The sequence below is a fragment of the Mytilus californianus genome, unplaced genomic scaffold (genome assembly GCF_021869535.1).
Source record: "Mytilus californianus isolate M0D057914Y unplaced genomic scaffold, xbMytCali1.0.p SCAF_5, whole genome shotgun sequence".
NCBI lineage: Eukaryota > Metazoa > Mollusca > Bivalvia > Mytilida > Mytilidae > Mytilus > Mytilus californianus.
In genome coordinates, this window is record NW_026262701.1 from 7,204,846 (window position 1) to 7,221,871 (window position 17,026).

The 17,026-nt window shown below is 33.8% G+C and overlaps 1 protein-coding gene across 1 annotated transcript; it reads right to left on the reverse strand.

The window, feature by feature from the left end:
- Positions 1 to 256: 256 nt before the first annotated feature.
- Positions 257 to 14,177, reverse strand: LOC127701802 (monocarboxylate transporter 7-like). Its single transcript, XM_052205767.1, has 5 exons — positions 14,023 to 14,177; positions 3,091 to 3,404; positions 2,565 to 2,708; positions 1,169 to 2,176; positions 257 to 576 (listed from the first exon to the last, which is right to left on the reverse strand). The coding sequence occupies exons 2-5, from the start codon at positions 3,365 to 3,367 to the stop codon at positions 257 to 259; spliced, it is 1,749 nt and encodes a 582-aa protein (XP_052061727.1). The 5' UTR covers positions 3,368 to 3,404; positions 14,023 to 14,177.
- Between the last annotated feature and the right edge of the window lie 2,849 nt (positions 14,178 to 17,026).

Genomic DNA, 17,026 nt, shown 5'->3' on the forward strand with positions numbered 1-17,026 from the left:
TCTTGACCGTTTCAATGTCCAAATGTTGGCTTGTGTAACAACTGTTTTGGATCTCAACATCATTGTTGTCCTTCTTCTTTCTAAGTGGACAACCCAGCACTCCAGCCATGGCCAAGCATGCCCCAGCCATATAATAAACAGCATTCACACTTCCCGTGGAATCAATGATCCAACCTGAAATAACAAATGATCCTTTATATGTATTATGAAGAAAAAAAATCAATATAGTGATGAAATGGACTTTAAATGTACAAATTTACCATTCAGGTGTGAAAATGACTCCATAAAATATACATGAAGGTTTATTTATAGAATTCAATTTAGTTTTTCTATATTTATGAGTTACAGTTGTACAAAATGGCCAAATTATTGTCATAACTCCAGCGAGCACCAAGGAAGCATTATTCAAAAACACCACATTCGCCCAAGGTCGATCTGCTATCCATCCAGCAAGTACCCTACCAATGGCATTTGAAAGACCAATCACTGAGAACACAATCGGAACCGAAGTTTTGTGGTCCGTTGAATTTAAGGATCTTATTAAATCTTGCAAGAAGAAGAAAGGTATAAAGAAACCTGAAAAAGAATAAGAAAAATATACATATATACTAATATATCTTCTAATAACACGAGTTCTCCTGAACTAAAAACATTAACCAGAACAAGGACACATAATCATGTTACTGTTGTATAAACAATACAAAAATAAAACTTACAAAAATACATCATACATCATGCTTTCATCAAGAACATGAAGTGCATGTAGTAATTATTTGTTTCTACTGGATACAACTTGGAAGATCATCCAAGAATTGTCAGTACCTAGATTACAAAGATTTTGTCCTCTGAAGAAAGTGTTGTGTACCAATCTTATTGAATAATTACACGCTGAAGAAATATTGTTGTGTACTAATCTTACATTAAATAATTACACGTGGGAAGAAATATTTTTGTGTACTAATCTTTCACTGAATAATTACACCTTGGAAGAAACATGGTTGTATACTAATCTTTCACATAAGAATTACACATGTCAGAAGAAACATTATTGTGTACTAATCTTACATTGAATAATTACACAATCTGGACACATGTTGAAAGAATTTCTATGTCACACTACAAGCTGTTACTCTGCATTATGATAAATTTCCATATATAAAATACTTACCCAGCATGTTCAAGAAGCTGGCACTTGCGTACAGGATAAAGGTTTTATCTTTTAACAGACTCAAGTCCAACATATGTGAAATGCTCCTTATCCATTCAGGCAGGGGGTGTTCATACTCCATCATCAGTGTCCGAACACTAGCATCATACTCAGACGCTGTCATTGCTGACATAAGGCTAGTACCAATGATTGTTGTTGGCGGAGTCAAATGATTAGAATCCAAGGGACGGAAACTATCCTGAGGTCCAAAACTTCCATTTCTTTTAACTGGAACTAGCAAACTCCCATTTTCCTTAATGTCTTTTTCATTAGGGAATTTGACAGAGTCGTCTCTACATAATTTTTCCCATGGGTCTTCCTGAGGTAGGTTATTTCCTGATTGAGGCGAGTCACATAAACTCCCACATCCACTGTCTCTTCTGCGTTCATAATCCCTTTTCCTTCGTGGGAATTCCTTTTTCTCCTGTACTGGAGTCTGAGGTTTCGAGTCAAATATGAACTTATCTCGTACAATACCAGGGATTATTTTGTTAAGTGAACGAGAACTGAATCCTAAGTGTTCTTTCAGTCTGTTTATATACGAATTACTTTTGTTCATTTTATCTATTTCAATTTTGTCAATCTTGATCAAACGATTATCCCTAGTAATTATGCAATTGTCAAGAGATCCATTTGAAATAGTTCTTTGTCGTTCTTTCTCTGCAATCAAAGCTTTCATAATGAGTCCTTGTTGGACAATTCCCCTCTTCATTCTCGGAGTTCTTTTAGCCTTATATAAAGGTCTATAACAAGCACCACAGATTGCACACTGTAGAACAACACCAGCTAATATAACTGTGCCATTTTTTATGTCATACTCTTCAAATATATACTTATTGAAACTACTGAACAATAATGTGCCAATGCCAGAGCCACATAGTGCCATTCCTGTGGCAAAAGCTCTCTTCTTCTCGAACCAATAACCAATAATGACTATGGATGGTAAATAGATCAATCCAAAACCAATACCTAAAATGGTATATTATAAATTGGTCAATAAATTGATAAATACTAAATTGACAAATACCAGAATTATATTACTACCCACAATTATCTAATACAGTAAACATTTTATATTAATTGTAATGTAAAATGTCAGTATTAAAAGTAACTCTCAGTCTCTACTCAAGATAGTTGATGACGATAGTTGGTTGTTACATCCAGTGGCAAATATTTCAGACAGACGACGATAATTTCATTGCAGAAAAGAACAAAGTTTTCTTTTATCAAAAGTCTGCCAGGGACAGATCTTGAATCTGGTATTTTCTGGTATGTTTTTGAATACTTTTTAAAAAATTTTGATAGGAAGGTTAAAATTTGCTGGTATTTGAAAATAAATATCTGATATATATTTTACCTGTAATGATACCAAATGTAATGATAAGTACTTCAACATTTGGTGACACAGTACTGACCAACAGACCAATCACTGAGATCAATGTCCCTCCCATGACAACCTTCCGACAACCAAATCTGTTGGCTAGAACACCAGCTACTGGACCTACAAAAACAAATCTGTATGTATCATTATTTTTCATCATTGTATTTCTTACTGTTACCTTACATGTAAGGTAATGTTCTAGTCTAAGTAATTATGATGTAGTGGTAGGTTATTTTCGATTTCGGCTTGGAAACCTCACTTGGTCTTTCTATATCATAATCATTTGAACTAGTAGTTTTCATAAATTAATATAAACCTTAGTAAAATTCAGTTTTTCTTCCATTCATATAGGAAAAAATAAATGTCATGATGTGTCTAACATAAATGTCAGGATGTGTCTAACATAAATGTAATAATGTTATTGCCATAGAAATGAGCCATTTAGTAAACTGTTGTAAGATAGTTACACTGGTTATTTAAATTATCATGAATAATTTCTTACCAGCCAGTAAGTAGCATCCAACCAGCAGAGATGTCACCCATGACACTGAAACATGATGGACATTGAAGAAACTCATCCATTCTTCATGGTACATTCCTGCTGTAAAACAGACGCCATCCACGACGACATTGGCACAAAAGGCGGCCAGGACAATGACCCAGCCCCATCCTCCATCCGGACACCTTGAATTCCTTGGCTCTGGTTCTGGTTCAATCTCAACATCTTTTTCACTTATATCATCAAATTTAGATCCACCCATATTGACAGAAAGGGTCATAGAGCCCTTTTACCTTTTCCAAATTACATGGTATACCCTGAAATTGTAAAAAAAAAAAGAAAACTATACTACACATATCTATCTTACATTGTCTTATTCTACTGTAACTGCTGAAAAGGTAGTAAAAATTACTAATGTTATAATTAAGCATACACTGTAGATTAAAGTGTAAACCACTCTCTACCCCAAGAAATAAATATGAAAATAGTATCATTTGGTTCTTAATGAGTTTTAACCAAAAACAAAATACTCGTCTGTAATATTTTGCAAAATCAGATTTAAATAAATGGGGAATGTGTCCATGGGACACAGATGATGCCCCCGCTTCATATCATATAAAGTTATAAAGGGACATAACTGAAGAACGAAACAAGTGACACTACCCAAATTTGTACTTGATCTGAGTTTTGTGGTAATAAGTATTGTGTATAAGTTTCATAATATTTGGTTGAGGCAAACTTAAGTTGAAGAACAGAAACGAAAAATTCAGCAATGTTTCCATTTGTAAAGGGGCATAACTCTAGAACGTTTAAGTGACGCCATCAAAATTCAAACTTGATCTGTGTTTTGTAGTAATAAGCATTGTGTATAAGTTTTATAACATTTGGTTGAGGCAAACTAAAGTTAGAGAACAGAAACCAACTTTGGGACGTATGGAAGGACGTACAAGGGTAAAACCTAATGCCCCCCTCCGCTATGGCGGGGGCATAAAAAAAATCAAATTCAATAAAAGTTCAAAAGTTGGTCTAGTAAAGAAATTTTATTTCAATTTTAACTTCATGTGATATCTTATGATCTAAAATAATTCAAGTTTCTCAGTACAAAGATTTCAGTTGGTATAGTTGACTTGAGATTTTTAAATACAATTAAATTATACATCTCTGATTTGACCAGAGACATATGTGTATATATGTCTCTGATTTGACTAAGTGGAATGTCCTTGCGAGTTAATTTTTGAGAAAAAAATGTCCCACACCTACCTACTATTATCATGATTATACTATTATATTATGTCACAGCACACACTTAATTTCTATTAAAATGATATTTCTGGAATAACTTCCTTAATGGGAATAAGTCATTTTGTATGTGTAAGCATTTATTTTCATCTAGCCGTTTGAGTGTGTCTTATTTATAGAACACTCACTGATCAGGTGATTACACAATAACAGGACAATAAACTGCTGGTTGTATAGATCGGTCATTAAACGTCGTCGAATTATTAAAAGTAGCTTATTACAACTAAATCTGACGGCTAGCCAATTGTTCCATTGATATTTAAAGCTAAAGTTATATGTCAATATAATTTTCAATATATTCTTACTTCTGCTGATCACGCTCCTTCGGCATGATCATTTTTTTATTGTTAGGTTATTCCCTTGTACCTGTAAATAATCACATGTAAATTGATCTATGAGACACAGGTAAAGAAGGTATTATACACGTCAAGGTTGACGTTTAATTGGCAGCGCTTTATTATGAAGATCGACAGATAAAGATTGACACTAAGACAACAGACAAAAAAGTTCAGAATACAAGTTCATACACAATCGCCAAATCTTAGCCTTGTACTACATGATTTATTACAATAGCAGTCCAGTCAGCATAAAGCTTTCGTCCAAAGACCTGGCAGTGAACTCCATGCAGTACACAAATCGGTTTATGAACCAGCCTTTTCCAGCAAACCGTAAAATCGAATGCAGCCTTTGAATTTGATGCATATCATATTTCGTTTTGACAACAAGTGCACATACATCAAATTCAGGTACAATGTACATCTATATCAACCGGTAGCAAATTTGACTGAGTATTTTTGTCTTTGTACGAAAGGAACGGTTTAATATAGTTAAGTGGACTGCGGCTCAAATGATGTATAAACGATTTGACTGAGTACTCTCCTTTTCTCACTTCGAAGATGTTCGTTCAATCGTTAACATCAACGATTAGCATCAGCTTACAAAGGTTGGTATTCGATCATCGGAGATATTTTTTACAACACTAAATAGACAAGACAGTTCTTAAGAAAATGCAAGCCCGATTTCCTTGTTATTTTTTTAATTTTACTCTCTCATTTAGTCGGTTGTTTTTTTAGCAAATAATTATTTTCAGTTTTCGAAGTAAGTGTATAATATTTTACATATATAAGGTAAGGCTAAAAACTGTTGAAATTTCGAATGACTACAAGCAGGAACATATATATTGATATACTGTTCCCAGCTACGAAGGTTCCCCAAAAATATGTATGGATACTGAATAATCCCTGGTCAACCGCTACCGCTGTGTATCAACTCCACAAGCTAGTTCAGTAACCCAAGATTTTAAATTTGTAGTACTTATTTTAAAATCCATACAGGATTACTCTAAATAACAATTCTTTTGACAATTGTCAATGAAGACTGCCTGTGGTATGTTTTGTCCTACATATAATCGTATTGAGCAACCAAAGTTCAGTCAACTTCCCAAGAGAGCCGAATTGGAAAATATTTAGCCTCGAGTGTTATAAATTGGCTTTCTGGATAATTTCATGTCATTTACCGGTCGTTTTCACAAAATAATCTATAAATTAAACAAAACATGGCGGTCATTTCATGTCGTCAACACCAAGACTGATAAAGCAAATTTAATATGAATCCGGTCAACGGTCAAAGTTCTGCACTGAACCCGCCTAAACCAGAAAGAACAAGTAATCATCCGGCGTATTAGTGGTGTTATTGGTGGATCCAAAGATAGACCAGGAGGCTAGAAACCACTTTTTCGGATTTTTAAAATCACTTAAAAAGCGCCGAAAATTAGATTGAAACCTCCCCCCCCCCCCCCCCCCCCCCCATTTTTCGGATGGAAGCCATAAAACATCCCCTTTATTTTCTGGACCCGCGACTGTTTACTTGAGATGGGTGAACCCATTGAGTAGCATTAGTATTCCCTTCAAAACTACAACTCAGCTTTATTTGACATCAAAGGTTTGGTTCGTTTCTGTTACGAATTGCTTCAGTTGTTCTGTATATACATGTTCTTGCCATGATTGCTTGTTTGCCGGATCATATGTTGTTATATCGAACACAACTTCGGCCCCAATCAGATGTTTCCTCATAAAGGAGTGATAGTCGTCAGCGGAATAGATTTGTATTATCTGACCGTTACCTTTGTTGTTTCAATAATATGCATCCCATATATCATTTGTATATCAATTGTGATAATTAATATTGAAAATGCATGTAGTTCATGAAGTTTCATCATTTGTGACAGAACTTTCGTTTATATACTACATATATTATACTAATTTTTATTATTTATTAACCCCGAGAGACAAAGGGTAGCCTATGTATAGAAATTATACCTTTTCCGATTGATGGTTACGACACTCGGATCCGTCGGGCGTAAAGATCGTCCATGGTTGTCCAGATATTAAATTCACAAGCACGAAGAGTAGCCTTAAGCTCTCTGATAGTCTATGCTGAGGTTAAATTTAACGACCCTACCCAATTCTCTTCGAATATTTCTAGTAGCAGTCAAAATTCGCCTCATCCCTTTATGTCCGACCAATCACCCTTCGTCATTTCATGGCCCTGATTTTTTAGCCTGTTCGAGCTAAATGTGTGTAAAACACAAACAATCAATCTTTTAATTAATACTGTCATTTATCTATTCTTTTATTATATGAAAGAATACATCTTGTGAGTTCAAAGTCTTAATTGACCAATATCTGAACGTGAATTTTGCATGATCGTTTGTCAAATAAAATAATATCGGTCATATAGTTCACAATAAAATATGACCTCTATGATCAAGACAATTGACAAGTCTTGCTTTGATCTTTTTCCGTAACAAAACCGATAATTTAAAAGAAACAAAACACCAAATATAGAAATAAAGAGAGGTGGCGTGATGATTGCCAATGAGACAACTATCCACTAGAGTTCAAATAAAGTGGATATAAGCAATTAAGGGTCACCGTATGACCTTCAACAATGAAAAAACACCCATACCATATAGTCAACTTTTAAAGGCCCCGACATGAAAAATGTGAAACAATTTAAAACGAGAAAACTAACGGCATAATTTATAACAATACAAATTACGAATAAACTGCTTTGCCGAGCGCAGCTGGATACGACCACAGAGGTTCAATCCTGAACAGTTGGGGCAAAAATGGACACATTATTCAAGCTTGATACAAGTCTGAATATGGATTGTAATTAAATATTTGACACATAATAGGTTTCTGACACAGAATAAATGTAGTCGAAGAACTTGAAATTAGTTATATGATTTAAATTTATATTCAATTGAAGATTTCTTGTTGTTGTACAATACACTGTGCTGTTGCTCAATACTTAGTAAATCTGTTTTCAGACTATATACAAAGAATAAGCAAAATAAATTGTGACCCCCAATTTTTCTTTGGAAAATTGACAATTTCTTAAATCTTGAGGAAAAAAAAATGACCCCCCCCCCCCCCTCCCTTTCCCAAAAAAAAAAGTAATATATATGAAGAAATTTTCTTTCTAATTTCTTAAATCTTGAGGAAAAAAAATGCCCCCCTCCAAAAAAAATAACAATTGACGAAATTTTCTTTTTGTAAAATGTGGTACGATTTAAGAGACATCCATACACTTAAACACAAGTTATTGTATGAAAACTAGAAAAATGCTTGTTTTAGACCCTCGTTGGCCCCTAATTCCTGAACGGTTTGGGCAATTACCCCAAAAATGAATCCCAACCTTCTACTTGTGGTATTGAACCTTGTGGTACAATTTCAGAACAATCAAAATACTTATACACAAAGTTATTGTCCTGAAACTAGAAAAATGCTTGTTTTGGGCCCCTTTTTGGCCCCTAATTCCTAAACGGGTTGGACCATCATCCCCGAAAACAATCCCAACCTTCCTTATGTGGTATTGAACCTTTTGTTTAAATTTCATAGAGATCCATACACTTAAAGTTATTGTCCGGAAACCAAATGTCTTCGGACGACGACGACGACGTGAAAGCAATATTTTTTTGCGGTCGTTTAAATACAAATATGACAGACATGAACCAACTGAATTATAAGCTTCTGACTTGGAACAGACACATAAAGAATGTGGCGGGGTAAACCAAGTTGAGCGCCCAACCTCCTAACCATGGACAGTAGTGTAACAGCAAAACATAACTATAAAAATCAGTTGCAAATGGCTTAAATCCATAGATCGCTCGTGCGAAACACAAAAACAACTAACATAAAAAAAAGACAAAACACCAATATAAGAGTACGCGCAGTTACTGAAAGCTGATTCAAAGCCAATTGCAACTAATAAATGAATAACGGTTCTCCCAATACTTTTTTGCTTGTAAAAAAAAGCCGACGATATCAAATTATGAGCACACTCCATTCAATACAGTAATTAATTGTTTTCTTTTCATACTATAGTATCAAAAGGCTTCATATAGTACACTTGGACTCCAGTATTTAATGACTTAAGATTTGAGATCAGAGTTTTGTTACCCAATTTGTACTTTTCACAAAGTTTTTTTAAAGCATTATTGTCAGGCTGCAGCAAAGTGACCCCTTCCTCTCACAAAAAAAATAATAACATGAAAACGTGATTAGAATACGTTTTAGAAACTCCGCTCTATTTACTGGACACGTTCTTGTCAAATGATCATCAAATCCGAATCGATTACAAGTCCCTTGAAAGTACGCCATACCCCAGTGGAATTTCTGTAATTCTTCTCAATTATCTAGAAAGTCAACAGCCTAACTACAACAGTAAGAAACAATTAACCCAGATATGTACCGCCGTTTATATCATCTGCGCCTAAACCAATCTCACCATAGAGTAATGCATTGGATGTTCGTAATGGTTTGATCCGCTTATAAATAATAACCCCTTTGTTACTTTTCGAGTTTTAAATAACAACTGTGATGGTATTAACCGATTTTTGTGCATCAATTATCCGATTGAATTCTATTTAAATTAACCACATTCTATCTCCCGAATTTTTTTGTTACGGTCGTATAGAAAGTTTCAGCCGAAGCGCAAAGTTCCTTATTTAATCGGTCTTTGTAGAAATCATTTTTATCATATATATAGGCCTACATGTATGAGAAATTAAGTGGTCAATGATCATGTGATTTTCCTTTTGCTTTCTAGGGGTATCCGGTGTATATAATTTCCCTGTTCTACAAGTATCCTTTTCAGACTAGTGAATCGGTAACACAATCCTTTTCTGTCAATGTTCAAAAAATAAAATTCTGATTCCTCATGAAGCAATCTTGATGTAAATTTATTTCCTTTTCTCATTCAGACAATGTGGAGTTTCCTAGTTATAGCTGTAGTCCTGAATCGATTTGCTATCTGCAATTTACGTAATTAGCAGATGTTTCATTATCTAGATGTCACCATATCCAATAAATGAAAAAAATGAAAAAAATGAAAAAATTAGCACTTTACTTACGAAGAATGGGATTTCGTTTTCCAATATAGTTTGTTTACTGGGAAAACATATTAAAAACTTCGCGCATACAGTAATATATCGCACCCAGGATATAAACCACTACTAATACCTATTTTCTCCGCAGAAATATTGAATTTAAAAATTCCATGTTGTTTTGATGATATCATCAAGCTAACCCTTTGCTGACCCGTTTCACGGTCATTATCGACAATGAACCGAAACTAGGTCATCAGTATCTGGTAAACAAGTCGTGGTATTGTAAAATACTTACAATGAATTTGTAAGATTTATGGATTTAGATCATTCCATCGTGCAATTAATAATATTTTATAAGATTCTGATCTTTCATGTCTTTAGGCAGATCTGCTTACTAAACTTGACTGATCAAGAATAGAGACCGTTGAGAAACATCACTGGCAGTCTGATAGTGATAAAAAAACAAGAATCCATTCTTAGTCTAATTAGGGTCCACGAAGAACAATAAAATAATGTATATAATTGAAAATATAAATTATCTAATTATTATGAATAAATTCATCTCCACAACCAGAAATTGTACGATATTTGGTTTATAAATTATCTTAATGAAGATTGTTACCCCCCCTTTTTTCATACACTAGGGCTATCTATAGGTTCTGTCTAGCAGAGGGTCGTACGATATAAATGTTGAAATTAGACATTAAATGTTTAGTTGAAAAGATAAAACGAAAATAGATGATTCTGGATTCCCCGTTGTTACATTAATAACTTGATTTCACTGTAGGGCTTAAAAATTTTTAAATCCTGTTTTCGTCTTGATGATATGAAATATATTCAATGACTTACCACGGTATGAAAGCAACAACTTCCAGATTTATAAACTAACATTTTCTTCACAAAATGAATTCAATTTCAAATCAATTTTCATATTTAGTCCTATACAAATTCTAGAAAACCACGCGTACCTATCAATCGGAAATTCACTTTACAACTAATATAATATTTGCGCATGCTCTCTACGGTATGTGACTCACAGCTGTAAAAGTAACCTTCGCATTGACGTTATCACAAAGGGAATACACAACTGGGGTTTCAATTGGGGAAATTCTTCCATAATGTCGAAAAACTAAACCATTTATTTTTAAAATGTCATTTTTACGGTAAAATTGATTTAAAGACATTTCAAAAATTATTTCTATGTTTTCTTTATACATTAATTATTTTCCATATATGGTGTGTATTATTTGAACTCTACATCGTTTAATTTATTGTCAATTCATTTTCGTAATCACAAAATTATGGGAATAATTTATTCGCACCAATTTATTAAGAAAAAAAAACTATTAATAACTTTCTAATACTTAAAAAAAATTATTTTAACTTCAAAAATGTTTCATAAATGTGTTTGTTCCGTTGATTGATAGGTTGATTTTGTTAGTTATAATAGACTTCACTTTTTTGAATTTGTCTTGGAGTTCGGTATTTAATTTAGTTGTACTTTTTTTCTCCATTTAAAGTAAAAAGCATTCTTTGTCGAGATACACTGGTCATTGGATCCGTTTTTATCTAGAGCTAAATTACAAGTCAACTGTATGTCTGACCCTGACCCGCAAGCTTATCTAACTTTTTGGATAAACAACTTCTAAAAGGCTGGGGCGCCGTGGAGGTACTTGGTCAGGTACTTCACCAAAAGCTATATTAAATATTCAAATCCTTCAAGGTAATTTATTACTATTAAGTTGGAATTTATCGCAGAAATCTTGCTAAAAGTAGTTAAACGGCAGTAATGAGCTAACTGCTTTCGCACATATAACACACGGACAGTTTTATGAACTACAGTTTTCGCGAAGTGCACGGCGTGGTTTTATTGCTTCCTTCCACGAGAAAGGTTGAATTCGGAAAATCAGTATTCCAGTTTCATTCTAAACCTGATCCATACGGAAGCAGACATTTTTGCCGAATCTTCCTTAGGAATACTAATCAAATACAAAATTCAAATTCAAATATTTTATTTTATAAATTATAATGTATATAAATATGGCAATCATACAACATCTCCTTATTTTTATATATGAAAATGCGTGATCCAAGTGTAGATCATGTGCAAAAAAATAATTACTGCCTTTTCCATAGGCAAACACACAAAGGAACTTTACTTTTGCTTTTGAAATGAGAAAAGCAGGGATTTTACACATTGAGGGCCCAGTTAGCAATCCCAAAGGGTAACATCTGAAGACATCACTCACTGCCTTCATCGAAACTAACATTCCAAACATAAAACCGTATCGTAAAATTAATTCCACAAGAAACCGTAACGTTTCGTAAGAAAAAAAATTCCACAAACGCAGCGTCAATCTTCTTTATACAATAGTAAACATTTGCATTGTTCTTCGACTGCATTTTCTTTTGATGATTAATTGCTAAGATTGACAGCAATGGAAAGTTACGAAAAATCAATAAAACAAATACTCTAATCATGTCCAATTTCAAATATTGTCAAGGAAACCCAATTTTCTGCTGACCAATATCTTCCTTCATTAATGCGTAGGAAAACTGCACTGGTCTCCAGAGGTCGAAGAGGTGTGTTGTGCTTAACATAATTACAACATGGACAGGTTTCTGGTTTTCAGGTTAAAAATCCTCGTGGTGAGAATAATCCTTAGAAAAAGGGACTACAATTACATGCATGTGAAGGGACTACTACCCTTGTGAGAAGGACCATATTCAAGTGTAAAATTGGAATTTTAATTGATAACTTTTCAAATGGAAAAGCGCAAATATTTAGGCCTATACAAATTGCTTCCACTATTTTCTAATAGAACAATTTATTTATATCTACGGGAGCGGGGCTAGGTGGATGGTGCTTAATTGTCTGAAATGGTAAAATATCCGGCGATCGTAGCGTAGCGGCAAAATCATTTTTGATGATTTATAGCAACACAAAAAAAGGGTTTTTTTTCTCCAATCGAGGTGAGAGGGATATATACGTCACAAATCCCACCATAATCCACCACTGCTCAACTTATGAAGCCTATATATACGTCGGTGCAATTTCAAATGTCTTTAAAATTTCATGGGAGAGCCCATATAATGGTAAATACCAATCTTCTTCAATATAATATCCTTTGGAAAAAAATGAAGCAAATATACTACACAGAGATGTGGGACTGAGAGGAAAATCCTATAATCGCCTACAAAATTTACGAAATTGTTATTTAATCTCGTTTCCAATTTTCTTCATTTCCAGATATTAAAAAAAACATGCACAAAGTAAGTTCATCCCAAATTAAAGTAAACTATATTTTTCGTTAAATTAAAATATTCTGCATTTATCCCATCTAAAATACGGTATACGTAGATACAATTTTCTTTCTGAAAACTATACTGCAGGTTCAGACGAATCACAATCAAAATATTTGGTCCGTATCATCAAATAACCAGTCTGTACCTAAAACGTTGTCACCTTCTAGTCCAAGTTTCTGCCTGGTTATCCATTTTTTTTTTAATTTTCACTTGCCAGAACCTTTAATTGCTAGCCCATACTGCTCTACTGCATAGCAGTATCGAGAAAAAGCTTTATGCTTGTCCAAGACTTGTTTGTTTTTATCTATTTAACAATAAGTATATCTAAGACTTGCACATTGAAAACACACTCAAAAGATATACATAGATGAAACTAATACGATTATTTCAGAATTGTGCGATATTGAATAAGTGGAGTGCTCATGTCATGAATATATAAAATGAACATGTTGGAAAATTCCAAATTTATTCGAACAAATAGGAAATTCCGATTTGATAGATATATTATATTTTGTCAGTTGTTGATTAAGACAAAGAAATCAGTTGACAATCAGATATTTCGTATTTTTATTAATCATCTTTGCAATATATCTAGTACACATTTTGAAATTACCCGTCACAGATGGGGCCTCATCCGCATTAGCGCCTACGGTGTTGAAATAAAGTACTTATTTTTGCCACAATTACAAAGTAACAATTAAATACAAATATCTATGTACATAATTACAACATTTATCAACACGTTTGCATGAAAATATTACATAGACTTTAAATAAATAAAGCAGATTTTAACAAAGAGAAAGACTCTCTATGCCGGTATCGATCTGCGGTTTACAAATCAGCTGATGTCAGTGGATCCACATGAAACAAAGAAATCACGAAAAATATCAATGTTACAATCTTTGAAGACACAGAAATAATTTAACAACACATACCTTGATGTTTAGGGTTCTCTAACAATTATAATTTCCTTAAAATTTACATAATAGTCCATGAAAAACTAACATTTCGTTTATAAATTCTCCCGTCTCTTAACTACACACACCGCTAAACCGAACAGCTGATCGCGAGGTCACCTTGCATACAAAAAGAGGAGTTAGCTGAAACGAGCAATGTGATTGGCTGCCAGAATATGATGTCATAAAAATGAAATATATTAGCCTATTTATATCGCACAGCTCAATATCGAAGAAAAAAGAATAAAATTCTGCAAAAATCAGATATTTGTCAAATGCACAAAACTTCTAAATTCGACATTTGTTAATATTTAAAACAATGCACTGAAGTGTTTTTACTTTGCAAATTTTTCTTTGAATGCTTTTTATAAGCGGTATTTAGCAAGCATACACACAACCCATCCATTGGAAAAAAACCCTGACCTTTAACTCAACCCAGATTTAAATCTAAAAATAAAACGTTCTGCTAGGGATTTTCTACAAATTTTAATCAACGGTGAATCGGCAAGTTAATAACTTACATCAGCACCGACTTTAATAATACAGTATGGCAAAATCAGCGGATTGACGACTTTCTATAAAAAGATGGAGAATAAACAAGATGTGACTAGCCCTTATGAATGATTATTAACACCACGATTTATTGACTAGTGGAGCGGACGATGCATCCGGGAGAGGAAAAAGTCCGTATTTCCCAAACTAATATTTTAAAACCGGTAGTTTCAATGACCGATGGTATCGTGCACTTGATTATTTTAGGTCTCTCATGGCATTTTTTTTCTTCATTTTCCAAAGTTGAAGAAGTCACCAATTCTAACAAATTGTTCAGGTTATAAATATAAATAAAGCACACACCGTTCATGTTCTTTTCCGGGCGGGGGATTGACTTTTTTGTTCTCAAGACAATCTTTTTTCAACTTAAACTTAAAAAGAAAATGATTTCAATACCATACATGCAGACACAATCTTTTATATGTGAATTTTTTGTATACTAATTTTCAATAGAATATATATATATATTTTTTTTTAAGTCCCGTCTTAAACTTTTTTTTCACATGCAATTTTGTTTTTTTTTTATAAAACTAACGCCCATGCATGCACCTCGTATTTAATTTTTAATTTAAATGTTTTCTTCTGTCCTGTTTGAACTTTCACGTAGGGAACAATCATTCGTCTGTGTATGTGTGTGTGTGTTTTTGTGTATGTGTGTGTGTTAAGGGTATTAGTTTTTCTCAATCTGATTAAAATTCAGATCTATCACCACTCGTTCACTCGTCGGAGTATATGAACATAATGAAATCGGAGATCTATATTTTAAATAGATTGAGTTTTTCGTATCGGTACAAACAATTTCTTCAACGTCGATAAAAAAACTTTTTCTCAAAAACATACATTAAGGATCAAGAATTATGATATGAACACATTTTTTTTCAATGGAAAAAAATAACTTCCCTCCTGAAACTATTTTTTTCTCAAGAATTTTAGAATCAAACAATAAAAAAAAAAAAACATGTCCCCAACAGATAAATGGTCGGTGCCTTAATTAACTGGATTCAAGCGGCAGCGGGGGTATACGTTTTGTGATTTCGGTCCAAAGTACTTTTGGTTGAGATATTGACCCCTTTTGGGGTTCTGAGTTTTGAGCGATTTTCTTACTAAAAATATATAGAGGGATTAATTGAGATATGAAACTGGTTCGAGAGGTACGATAACTGAATCTTTATGATGTAACTATTCGGTTGCTTGTGTTTATTGACAAGTTCGCTCACATATTTACTTATAATATGAAAGTTTGATGTAGTGGCGCTTCCAATGACATTAGAGTTAAGACTATCGTCTAAAGTTGCGCTATTTGAGTACTGGTATCATCGTCTTACTATGTCAAGAGTGTCTGGTTTGATCCTTGGTAGCACAATGGTAATTGTTGGGATGAAAGTAATAAAGCGGTGACTAATTATACAAGGGAATCTGACTTTTTTAAAGGAATTAAGTAAGAACTTGATGTTGATTATAGGAATAGGGATATGACTATTAATGACGAACTTTCATTCTGCTTCTCTTTCTATATAACTATACACTTGTTATATAGTTGTATTTTTAAATTTGAATTCGAAGGATAAGCCAATATCAACTAGGTACCGCTTAGAAAGATTTCTGAAGTAAACTTGCCCATTGAGTCAGGATATCTGTACCAAAGTACCCAATAAGATAAAAAAAATCTTGTCAAACGTCTTTTAGAAATACTAATGACACGATCGGATAAAGTGAAAAAGTTAATGATGGATGTGTAATGTCCAGTGTCAAATATCACATGCATATTAGGACGAGAACATGTTAATATGATATGAGACGAACAAGGAAAAAAAAAACCACAGGCAAACCCCCTCCTAACCCGGACAAATTAACTCCGAGCAGACCAGTTTATATGCTCTTACTCTTCAATGTCACACGCTTAGCGGAGAAGCTCCCCTCATAACCGGAAAAATTGATATAACTCCGAGCAGACCAGTCTATACGCCAGTGGCGGATCCAGGGGGGGTTCCGGGGGTTGGAACCCCCCCTTTTTTTGACGATCAATGCATTTGAATGGGGACATATAGTTGGAACCCCCCCCTTTATCCTGGGTAAGGACCCCCCCCCCCCCCCCCCCCCTTTGTAAATGGCTGGATCCGCCCCTGCTATACGCTCTTACGCACCCTACATCATATGTATCATATAATAACTTCTGTTATAAACATGTTTATGTAATGTTCAGTGACTATATAGTTATATTTTTAAATTTGAATTCGAGGGATAAGCCAATATCAACTACGTACCGCTTAGAAAGATTTCTGAAGTAAACTTGCCCATTGAGTCAGGATATCTGTACCAAAGTACCCAATAAAATAAAAAAAAATCTTGTCAAACGTCTTTTAGAAATACTAATGACACGATCGGATAAAGTGAAAAAGTTAATGATGGATGTGTAATGTCCAGTGTCAAA

Bases quoted from the DNA above. Each gene is read 5' to 3' on its own strand.
- LOC127701802 (XM_052205767.1), bottom strand. From the start codon at position 3,367: ATGACCCTTTCTGTCAATATGGGTGGATCTAAATTTGATGATATAAGT. The intron at 2,709-3,090 runs GTAAGAAATTAT...TTGTTTTTGTAG, and splicing joins TGGATGCTACTTACTGGCTG to GTCCAGTAGCTGGTGTTCTA. The intron at 2,177-2,564 runs GTAAAATATATA...ATACCATTTTAG, and splicing joins TACATTTGGTATCATTACAG to GTATTGGTTTTGGATTGATC.